The sequence below is a fragment of the Poeciliopsis prolifica genome, unplaced genomic scaffold, assembly GCF_027474105.1.
Source record: "Poeciliopsis prolifica strain line A6 unplaced genomic scaffold, Auburn_PproV2 SCAFFOLD085, whole genome shotgun sequence".
Lineage (NCBI taxonomy): Eukaryota > Metazoa > Chordata > Actinopteri > Cyprinodontiformes > Poeciliidae > Poeciliopsis > Poeciliopsis prolifica.
The window spans coordinates 1,176,979-1,189,587 of record NW_026562460.1 but is presented as its reverse complement, the minus strand read 5'-3'; the positions used below and the strand labels follow the sequence as shown (position 1 = coordinate 1,189,587).

Below are 12,609 nucleotides of genomic sequence, written 5' to 3'. Positions count from 1 at the left end.
GTGTGATATTATTGTGAATATTTCTCAAGTTTATGTTAATAAAATTAAGAAATCATTGAATGATTTTGCACACAACTGGAAACCTGACTTCTTGTAAGTATATGGAAGAAGCAGAGCAACAAACAACAGCAAGGACGGAAACAGTCCATTTTAGGAACATTCAATAGTCTGTGAAAAAGAAAGCCAGGGCAATGCACCTGCAACCAAAACGTGAAAAAAAAAAAAAACTCTACAAAACTTGAAGTCACCTGCACTGTCACTGCTTAGTCTACGTGTTGGTAAGTTAATGTATAGAGAAGTTCATGAATCATGGACCGCTGACGCACCAAACTTCTTTTAAATTAAATTCAATGGTACAACCTGAACATCCCCTCAGATAGCCTACATGAGAAACTTATAAGGCTTGGAACACAGTCCATTTTATGTAGTTTTAATATTTTCTAATAGGCAAAGTACTCATTAAGTGAGTGATGACTGAATTACAGTAAAAACTATCCTAGTTTTGCCATTTTAAAATGCTTAATGGAAGTATGCATCTTACTTGTATCACTGGGAAAATATGAATAAAATCTAAGCCTTGGATCTGATGGGGTTCCAGGTGATGAGGACACTTCATCTTTGGTAAAACAGAAACAATTTTCTCTGTCAGGGCTCTAAAAAAACAGACAAAAAAAACAGAACATTCATCAACAATAACCAAACATTTCTCCTGTTAGCATTGTGTTACACAATTATAGCTTCTGAAATTGTAAACAAAGAAATACTTATTTTGTAGGTCTTTTGATATTTTAGTTACACAAAGTAAAAGAAGGTACTTGAGATTTAAAACTGCCAACAGTTTTAAATATCAAAGAGAATCTGACACAAAATAAAAGCTATTAGATAAACAACCAAAACAAATTTTGAAAAGATTGCAATTATACAGAAAAAAACATAAATCTGAAAATATGGATATCAGTTAAAAGCTGTGTCGTCAGGCAAAATTACAAAAATGTGGGGCGACCCGTAATATTGCCTTTTGAATCCAAAAAATTATATCCTGGGCCTCACAAAATGATTTCAGAAGGGCCCTTTATTTGTCCGGGGGAAAAGGACAGGTGCCACCATGCAGTGTCTATCTGTGTGTAACCCAGTGTTAAAAACACAAGTGAAAGTTAATTGTATTAATTTGATGTCTTTTTTTTTTGACATAAAAAAAGACAAGATTGGAAAGTATAAATAGATTTTGTGGTTTGTTTTACTCAGAAAAATATATCAAAAAGCGCTGAAATCTTTAAAAAGCTGTGAAGTAGGCCTTTAGTGATTGTTTTGCTGATGGATTGGGCAACCAATGGCTGGCGGGGTCTGATATTGCGTCAGCCAATGGGGTTGATTGTCCCGCCCCTTTCACTACTACGCTGTGATTCTGCTCAGAACGCGTCAGAGGCGGTTGAGAACTCGCAGCTAACCGTTGTTTCCGTTAGAGCCTGAAAGAGCTTATAAAATCTGGACAAATGGTAAGAAAAACAATATTGGTATAGTTTCGCAAAATATATAATTGAAAATAGTAAATTCGTTTTTTTTTAGCCCTGAAAGTTTCTTTGAGAGCAGCTGAGACTGGGAAAAAAATCCCCGTTAGCGTCAGACACGTCAGAGCGTTGGTGAGTGACCGCACGCGCTCGGCAGTTGGCTCAGTGAATTGGTTGAAAATTGGCAAAAACACGTAATATCTGACCAAATTTAATCAAAATAAAATAGTACAGTAAGATTTTCATTATTATTGTTGTGTATATTATATTTTTTCTGTGCAGTTGTATTTATTTTTCTTTGAGTACATGTCCTAATATTTCAACGGTTCTATTTCAGTTATGTGCTTTTTTCCGTTGGTATTACAAGACATTTATAGTGTTGAAGATGTACCGGCATTTTCTGATTGAAATATATGTTATTATATTATTTTTCTTTACCACATATTAAGCTAATTTCTTTAGTTTTACTAATGTGTAAGTAACATTGTTTTCTGATAAACTGATGACTTTTGCACAACTTGAAAAGAAAAACTTGAGCAATGATGGAAGATCTCTACATTATAACAATTTATTGATACATAGGTTTGATTGATATTGGCGTCTTGTATTCTGAGATGTTTTGCTTTGGCCTTGTTGCAGGTCAGGTTTGTTTTTTTTTACGGTGTGTAACATAGTTAAAATATTGTACAGAATTCCACTTGTCTTTACTTCCAAGTTTGGGTTCAGATGTAATGGGTGAAACAGCACCCCTCCTGGTGGTTGGCAACGTTGACTATAGTGAACATAGATATCTCGTTGCCAGTCATGAGAGATGGGCGCGAGGTAGGTTCACTGGGAACATTGTAACGGTCCTGTGGAATGTTCTGTTAGTTTGTTGCTAACATAAAATACTATTCCTCGTAAGGTGCTGTACTGCCGGTGATGAACCTGGTCCCTGATTATTTTATATCCTGTTTCATCCAGGTACATATTGTTTCATTTATTTATTGTTTTATTTCCTTGTAATTCTGTCTAATGTTAATGTATAAAATACGGCCGTTGGCCAGTTCATGAGAGATGGGCGCGAGGTGCTGTACTGCCGGTGATGAACCTGGTCCCTGATTATTTTATATCCTGTTTCATCCAGATAAACTTCATCTTGTATCATCCTGTCTCCTGGTCCATATTCACACAACGCAGAGTAATGACGAAAAGCCATAATAATTAAAAAGGTTACAGGTGCACTTTTGGCCTGGAGTGCCCAGAGACTTTAAGACCCACTTCTGAATTTGGATGGCGAGCCTCGGCCCAGAGAACCCAGTGAGATGGTAGATAGTGACCCGACTGGTCACTATCCTTGAAATACTGAGAGGATCGACTGACACATTGGAAGAGACTGGACAAAAACTGAATCGACCGACACATTGAAACGACTTATTTATTTTATTTTCTGTTTTTTTTTTAAATGCACGCTTTTTGTTGCAATTGTACATGTGGATCCACAATTGTTTTATTATTAAATTTTACTCTTGTTGACACTTTGTGCACTCCCTTGTTGTTATTCACACCTCGGCTCCCGAGAATATAGTCTTTTGATCCGGCCCAACTTCTTTTTAGATATACTTTCATAGCATTGGTGCTGGTCAGAGAAGTAAATTAAATTACCTGCCTTTTGCTATTATTAGGTGTATTTAAAGTAACTTTTGGGTTACATGTGCATGCCCTTTGAGCTGATTAAAGCTTATGTTAAACATTCCTGAATGTTTCCAGGAATGGCTAGAAGCCAGTTATGATCTTGGTATCACCAAAACAAAAACCCAGACAGGAAACAGGATATAGTAAACACTATAAGTGTGACTGACAACCTGAAGGTCAAAGATTGACAATGAGCATAAATATATAAAACAAAGAAATAATTCTAACTAATTGAAGCTAACTAATCTTTCTTAACACACTGAAATCAGAAGTACATTAGCCCTTCAATGTCCTACAGTTGTTGTCAGAGTGTTTATCAAATCTCTCACAATGATCACAAACATTACTGCTAGGCATATAACTGTCCTCATCAAAAGCAGCAGGAGTAATGTGTTGTATGAATACAATGGAGAACAGATGGAGAAACAAACTATTTTCAGCAATTACTGATCTTTATATTGCCATTGATAACATCGTGGTATAGCATGGTATTTGAGGCAGATTCAAAGTCTTTTGATCATAATAGAGGTCAGGTTGAGGAGTTTGACTTTCACCAAGTTGGGTTCTCCTAGGTCGACAACCCAAAATGTTGAAAGAGCCATATTGGACCAAAAAAACAAAAATGTCTGGAGCAGCAAAAAAATTAAAAGCCTTATAATGAAGGCAACACATGCTGTATGTATCTATATTAGCCTACTATCAAAATGACTAAGTTGGCTACAAATACATAATGAGCCTTCACAATTAAATGTTTTTTCCCCCACAGTGCAACCTAGAGAATGACGCACCACGTGACTACTCTGTTGTACGATGCCACCTCAAGTTTAACTTCATTACAATATTAATGAATTATGTTTCATTGCTTTGATGAAATTATAGAAATGCAATAAAGAAATCAGATTTTTGATGTCGGCTTTATGGTGAGGATTCGAAAAAAACAACAAAATGGAACGTGCATAACGTGCCCCTTATCTGGGCAACAAACAGAGTGCAATAAAACGCAGCCTGCATTTATAAAAATAAAACAGCAGCCTTTTGAAAAGGTAAAGTATATAAAATCAAATTAAGACAGTTTAGTTTGATTTCCCGCAGCAGCATCCTCTTCACTTTTGACACGCAACCAACACAGCCATCCTCGGACCTGAGCAACAAAACACAATAATGTCCCTACGTGTCATTCCAAATATATACTGACAAAAATCAGAAATCACTTTATAAAAAAAAGCCACTTTGTTACTAAATATGTGCCTATGACAGGATTGTGTTCTTACCCGTTTAATGTGACTTCTGTTTTCAGACATCACTGGTCAACTTCTCAACATCGGGCATGTAAGATATAACTTTAATCTTGACGCAGGACTGCAAGCTGCCATCTGTGAGGCGGGTGCGATATTTTGATTTGATGTAGTTCATGTTTGAGAAGATCTGCTCACACAGGTATGTTGATCCAAAGATGGATAATAGCCTCCTCCAAATGCATATGTCTTCATGTTCCTGTAACTGTCAGGAAGAGCATTTCATGCGTCATAGACAAGTTTCTCGGTTGCAGGGAGGCTTTCCATTTCGCTCCAGTTGTGGCTTTGGGCAAGCTGGGCTTTCTGGCGAGTGATGTCTTCAAGCTCGGCTGTCAGATGTTTGAATTTGGACACCCATAAATCTTTGTCGGCTATATCAGCCATTTCCATTTCAAGGTCAGCCTGATTTACTCCTGGGAATGTGCTCAACAAGGATGGGTCAATCTCCAGGGGTGTGACAGGGAAAGACAGTGTCATTTTTCATTTCGGAACTTGCAAAATCTGCTCCCAAATGCAGTCTGCATATCAACGATGGCACCTTGTAAATAATCACCGTTGAGTGTGTGATCGTGATGGGCTTCTTTGAATTTTCTCAGGGAGGGGAAGTGGGAGAGCGTGCCTCGCTGTACATCCCTGGCAAAGACAGTCAGCTTGCGCTCGAATGACAGAACAGCTTCCAGCATTTGCAGTGCAGTGTTTCCCCGCCCCTGGAGACTTTCATTCAGCTAGTTTAGGTGGCTTGTCATATCCACCATAAAGTGCAGTTTTTTGAGCCACTCTGTATCTTCCAGTTGCGGGTAGTTCAGGTCTTTGCTTTTCAGAAATGTTTTCACGTGTTCTAAACAAGCGACAAAGCGACGCAAAATCTCACCCCTGGACAGCCATCGGACTTTGTTGTGTAGCAAGAGATCGGAATATTCGTCGTCACAGTCATTAAGCAATGCACGGAACTGACGGTGGTTCAATGCTTTTGCAATTATCTGGTTCAGCATCTCGATGACAAGGTTCATCAGCGCCATACACTCCGATGGGAATGTTTGTGCAAACAGTGCCTCTTGATGCAAGATGCAGTGGAATGCAAGCAGATTTCGATCCAATGATTTCTGTAGCAAAGTCACAAACGCCCTGTTTGATCCTCTCATGCTGGATGCCCCATCTGTAGGCACTGAAATCAGGTGGTTGGTGTTTATTCCATTGTCATTTAAACACTTCAGCACAGCTTCACATATGTCCTCCCCCCATGTTTGGCCTTTCAGTGGTATTAATTGGATCATTTCTTCTTGTTCACATACCTGCATAAAAGCACAGTCTGTTCAATATCGATCAAATCACAGGACTCATCACAGGCAATTGAGTATGCTGGCGCTGAATTAATGTCCTTGATTTGCTGATAGGTGATGTTGCCTGCCATTTTAATGGCCCTTTCCTTCACTATCTTAGCGGAGAGAGGCATGTCTTTGATTTTCTGTATTATCTCGGTTTTGTTTTTGAAATCTGCAAATAGGTTTTCTGATATGTTGATGAACGACTCCTTCATGTAGTCACCATCTGTGAACGGTTTTCCACGCTTTATTATCTCCCGGGTTGCAACAAAACTTGCAGCAGTAGTGGAGTTTGGAGATGCAATCCACTTCTTAAATCTATTTTTGCGCTCCACTAATTTCTCCAGAAGTAATGGAATCGCACTTTTCTCTCACTCCCAACTGGGTACTCGGCTGCAAATGTAGCATGCCTTCCCTGGAAATGGCTTTCCACATTACTCTTTTTGTTCTATGACAACTTCTCGCTACAGAGCAAAGATTCAGGCAATCCTTCCGCATTAGCAATGAATGCAAATGATTCGGTCCAAGAAACGTTGAAACCTCTGTTCTCCTCAGTTATTTTTCTCTTTTTCCCTTTGGGATCCATGGCCCATCACACAGCCGCTGATCTGTTTACAACAGCCACCTGCCTGGCATCCCGCCCTGCTGATAGAAATGTGTGTCGCAGGCTATGACGCAAAGCTTCGTTGACAGAAATGTTGAAATTTAATATTTATTCTACACATTTTTACAGCATTGGAAAACGTTAAGAATGTTTGTGTCATGTTTGTCCTCCTACAGAAACCATATTAAAACAAAAAATATATTTCCCTCCCCATCTTTTTCCATTTTCAAACATTTTTGAAAAAGCTCCAGGGAGCCACCAGGGCAGCGCCTAAGAGCCGCATGCGGCTCTAGAGCCGCGGGTTGCCGACCCCCGACCTAGGCGGTTACAGACAGTCTGAGGTATAATGCATCTGTTCTGCAGAACACTAGTCTCATCAGCTGTGTGTGCCGCTGGTCTTAGCCAATTCCACAGATGGATGAGCCAGATGTGAGGTTCTTGTGCTGGAGTAGTCACACATGGCCGATGAGGATTAGGTCAATTTGAAGTAATGCCAATCTGTGGAAAACAAACTTTAAATGGCCTATTGTGGACTTTGATCTGTGCAGCTCTGGTGGACATCCCCACATCCAATATGCCAATGGCACACTCCTGCATAACTTGCAACATCTGAAGCATTATGACTTGTGACAAAATTTGACATTTTGGGGTGGCCTTTTAATGTCCAGTCTAAGGATTGTCCAGTTGTTGCTCATTTTGTCTGATCACCCACTGGACATGCCCCACCCATGCACTGAGCAAAAAAAAAACAACTCAATGAGTAATGCTCACTGACAGCAAGTTTGATTAAAAATTATACACAGATCAAGAGAAATATTAATTTTGTACAATAAAATGTCAGAAAATGGCCATTTAAAGTTGTTAACTCCACATGGCAACGATATCTGATATGGGTCATTGTAGTGACCTCTGTACTACAATGTCCCTTCAATAAATAAAATTTTGCAGCATGTTTCAAAAAAGTTCTGCCTGAGACATTTACATTTGCAAGTTTAGTAGAAATAGCTCAGAAGATTTCATGAACAGTGCCATCATATCACTTACATTTTCTGTCCAATAGTGGAATTTTCTTGGAAGAGTAGATCGACATCTATGTCAAAGTTACATGTGGTTATGCACCAGGTCATTCCACCAACAACCTGTGGAAAAGCAAAGGAAGAACAAGCTCAGAAAGATGGAATAATCAAGACTTCTGAAAGACAGAGTGATGGGAGGGATTCATTACAATAAGATTTTATTTTATAACTAAAACCGCTTCTTCTTTTAGTGGACAATTATGCAGCCACAATACAATCACCAACAGTATGGTCAGACCAAGTATAGTGAAAGTCTAGTTGAAATTTCTTTCAATCCAAGGAGCAGACTGATTGCCAAAGAATTGGAGCAGATGCCCAGAACTGTGTACTGTTTTTCTTCACCTAAATCTCCTGTTCAAGAAGGACTCACAAGTTCTCAATGAGGTTTAGGTCTTGCGAGGAATGGGGACATTTTATTATTTTTTCATCTTTAAAGCTTTTATTGGTTAGGCACATAGTGGAGTACTTTTATGCATGCCAGAGAGCATTGTCCTGCATAAAAATTATGGTCTTTTCAAAGATACAGACTTTTTCTTGTACCACAGCTTGAAGACAGTGTCTTCTAAAACTGCCTGGCAGTAGATTAAGGTCCAACTTGTTCACCTCCACCCTGCTGGCGTCTGATGTGAAGTGGAGCTTTGTGCCTATTACTGATCCAGTCACGATCCCATCTATCTGGTTCGTCTAGAGTCACTCTTGTCAGTCCATATTGTCTTTGAAAAAAACATCTTCAGATATGTCTTGGCCTAGACTGGATGTTTCAACTTGTGTGTCTTGTTCAGAGGTGCTTGGGTTTCAGTCTTCCTTAGCTTGGCCATGTCTGTGAGCTATGAACATCTTGTACTTCTGGGAACTCCAGGTAGGCTGCAGTTCTGGAATATGACAGCACTGGAAGATAATGGGTTCCTAGTAGCTTCAGATGTGATTCTTCTCAAATGTTTGGCAATAAATTTAAATACTTTTTTCTTAACACATTTATTACGACCCTGTTGACTAGTATTTGCAGCAAAACACTTGATACTTGTGTGATCATGCCCCAATATCTTAGCAATTTCAAGAATGCTGCATCCCTCTGAAAGACTTTTTACAATGTTGGACTTTTCAGAGTGTCTTAAATCTCTTTTTTGACACATTTTGAATGAGGAAAAGAAGCTGCTTAATAATTATGCACAACTTAATATAGGGTGTTGATCTCCACAGGCCTCCCCCTCCATTATTAAAGAAATACATACTAGTGTATAATCCCAAAACAGTTCCCCCCAGAAACTAATTCTGTTTGTGGAGGACATACCATGAAAAGATTTGGGTACCCCTGGTCAGGATTATTTTGCAATGATTCAATAATTTCTAAAATCAAATTCTTTTAGCTACAAAACTAGAACACTTGAACCATTATTGGTCAGTGCTACATCAAGCTCATTTTGAAACAATGCAAGTTAAAAATAATATTTTGCAACAAGTAAATTAAATCCAAAGATTGGTCTATGTAAGCTAAATTTTTATATATATATATATATATATATATATATATATATATATATATATATATATATATATATATATATATATATATATATATATATATATATATATGCTTCCATCCCTGAAAAATCCTTGCCCCCTTCTTGTCACCCCTTAGAGATTTTTCTAGATCCAGCCCTGCTTGGGGGTGATGACGTGAAGCACCTTATCAAATGGGGACAGGCCTTTGATGCGGGCCCGGAAGTAACCCGCAGCCAGCAGCAGCTCCAGGATTTCTGCCAGCTTCACGGTTTGTTCCTCGTCCTCTCTGCTCTCCACCTGAATAACACAAGTAGCTACAATCAGACAGCTGCGTGTTAATGGAGATTAGCCCCAGTTTTTATCCTCATATAGTTTTCATTCCATCTTTTCTGTAGTTGAAGCTGAACTCGATGGAGTTCGTCTGCCCGGACGGGTTCTTAACTCTACCTGGATCAGCTGGCCTTCCTGGTCGTACTCTGCTCCAACCTTCGATCCTGTTCTCACTCTGAGGAAGACAGACGCAGCCGCCGCCATGATGAATGAAATGCGATGCTAAATCACATGACTACGTCACATGATCGAAATAGTCAACGATCTTCTTCTCCGATTGACATGCAGCATTTTGGTGTAATACCGCCACCATCCGGAATGAGGTGACGATTAGGATACCAGCCTGCAATTCCTCAAATTATATACTGTCTATTAATTTAGTCTTCTTAAAGTATCTCACAAAATATTATAATAACACTCTGAGTTAGTGTCGTGGAAAATGATTAAATCAGGTTTATTTATGAATTATGGACAACCCAGAGAGCTCATAAGACAATCAATAATGAAGCAAGTCTGGATGAAAAGCTCTGCCAGGCAGAGACAACACATGAGTTTTATACCAAAGATAAAGGATCCAAAGCATGGGAAACAGTCTGGTTCCCATGCAGCTGTGGAAAACAACTTCCAATATTGTAACACAAATAGCTTTATCTTTGTGGGACCATATAGCAATATGACTAGCAGATGTGACCTAATTGTAATTTTTCTACCACATTTAGAAACCTGTTGTCCTGTTGCATATTACAAACCAATTCCTTTCCCTCAAGATTTTTGACACAATGAAACAGAACAATGAAGTTGTTGCATATTACAGAACAATGAAGTTGTTGCATATTACAAACCAATTCCTTTCCCTCAAGATTTTTGACACAATGAAAACAGAACAATGAAGTTCCTCTGTGTTCTGGAAAGAAATAGTCACATCTTGTGCCTACCATGTTTTCCCAATTGTAAGAGTTTCTTAATGCTGTATGACTAACCAACAAGACAAATTAAACTAGGTCATTTTCAGGAGGTGAATAGACAGGGGGAATAAAGTAAATAGATGTCCCACCAGAAAGTTTTGTTGTGAAACTTGGTGTGGAGAAAAGCGTTGACACTTCAGGAACAATTCATGCTCTCAGACATGTAGCTTGTCTACAACCTCAAGTTGCTGTGGTGTAATGGCTCTGTGATCACAGAGACTGTTGAGCAGACCTCAGGCAGCAACTTCCAATATATAGCTTTTAATCAATAAAACAACATAGCTTAGGAAATTGTTTTACTAAAATTAGCCCCATCGTTATCCATCCCTCATCCAGTTTTCATTCTGTCTGAGGTCAAAAGCTTGATTCTTATTTATTCAGGGTTTTTGTCCCCATCAACTTATAGAAACCGTTTTATGTGTGTGCAATAAAATACAAAAATTAAACATGAGGCATTCTTTTCACACTTAAGTTTATCTGAATGAATAGAATATAATAGAAATATCTTCTATTCGCAGTGGGAAATTCATGCATCATCAAGTTAAAGGTAAATAAAATGCATCCTCACAAAAGGTAAAATGATCTAAAAACTGAAAAAATAAAAATTCACACCTAGGCGATAAATCAATTAATCGCACGATAAATTAAAACTATCGATCTCATTTTAATTATCGTCTATATCGTTTCTTTCTGCTTTTTTCTCTTACTGTTGATGACACTGAATAAAAAAAAGGCTCAACTCCGGTGCTCTCCATTGACCCTCCCTTCCTTATTTCCTCAGTGTAATGCCCAGCGCGCGCTGCACTATGTTATGTTGCGGATTGTCGGCCCATTATCAAAACCTGAGAGACACATTAGCCGACAGAAATCGAACCGTGTTGTGTCCAACAATGGGCACAAAATAATAAGTCCAGTTCACTAATATTAATCAATTCCTTACTACTACCTGTCATGCATGTGGTTAGTGTCAGTCTGACTGAATGAAAATCATTCTAACCTATTTATGTCACGTTAACGAAGAACAGCTGAAAAGTTACCGGGTTTTCTGGTAGAAATTTCGCTCCAACTCCTCCCCTAGTTATTTATACTTTCTTTGCACAAAATGTTAAATGAACATTCATGTTGTTTCCGATGTTTGCTGGACTTCGGGTTGCACCAAGTCAGCTGTTCGGGATTCCCTCCGTGTTTCTCCTCAAAAAGCACGAAGAGAATCCGCGCTTTCTGATTGGCTACCAGTCACATTCAACAGGTTGGGTCACTCTCCCAGTCTGGGCAAATCCTTGATTTAGATCGGAGCGGACACAATAATCTACCGTAACACACAAGTGACAATCTCAGAACGAATAACGTTCTAAGATTGTCGTTCGGGGTAAAAAAATCCTGTAGTTTGAACTATTGCATCAGGCAGTTGGATTCTTCTCTATTTAAATCTAATAATTACTGAAGGGCAATATAATATACAGACTTCATAATCTGCACTCTTTTGGTTGAATGCAGTGTTTATTTCCACTTTGGCTTTATGTTGTTTAGTTTGTATTCAAGTACATTTATTGTTAATGGAGACTGAGAATCTATTTTATTTTTGTTTTTCGTTGTTTTATTTATTTTGTGTATCAGACCCAGTGTTAAGTGTTCTTTTGAAAGTAAAGTGTATCTATCTTTGGCAAGAAATTGCATGTATTATTACGTAATTTCCATTAAATCCATGTAAAAAGGTCTTCAAACAATATTATCGTTTATCGCAATAATTTTTGAGACAATTTATCGTCCAGCAAAATCTGTTATCGTGAGAGGCCTATTCACACCATTTAAAAATGTTGTAGTTATTAAAAATGGCATACTCAGAGTAACAGAAATGTCAGAGTATAAAAAAAGTACAAAATGTGTGCATAAAACAGCATCATGTATTCAGGCAATAAAGACACCCAGAAATGTTTCTTCACTTCAGGTATCCAGTCCCAATCATCATCAGTTCTGATGATGCCACATAGCGAGTCCACAATGACTTAAAATTGTAAGTCTTATTTTTTTTCTTTGCTGTTTTTCTGTATCTTTAAAATACAAGAGCTTTCTCTGTTTATCTGCTCTATTGTTCTTGTTTGAAGGTTTCTGTAAAGTGCAGTTAACGGGAATGTTCTGTCGTTGATCCTCACTGTTCTTAGGATGGAGAAATGTGTTCTCAAATGTGTTCCAACACAGAGACTATCTCCAGGGGGCTCAGAATACCATTGCTGGCTACCACTCTGGCATCAAAGTACAGGCTGCTTTGTGGCAGCCTGCTCCTCTTGTAGTCTCGGCCTGATGAGGTGATGAAACACCGGTGTGCAGGATA

The 12,609-nt window shown here is 38.5% G+C and overlaps 1 protein-coding gene across 1 annotated transcript in view; it reads right to left on the bottom strand.

The window, feature by feature from the left end:
• Positions 1 to 9,543, bottom strand: part of LOC129353151 (coiled-coil domain-containing protein 93-like) — a 29,483-nt gene extending 19,940 nt beyond the window's left edge. Inside the window, 4 exon segments of the mRNA XM_055022371.1 lie at positions 542 to 653; positions 7,448 to 7,542; positions 9,166 to 9,279; positions 9,430 to 9,543. Coding sequence (XP_054878346.1) covers positions 542 to 653; positions 7,448 to 7,542; positions 9,166 to 9,279; positions 9,430 to 9,516 — 408 coding nt within the window. The 5' untranslated portion in view covers positions 9,517 to 9,543.
• Positions 9,544 to 12,609: the final 3,066 nt, after the last annotated feature.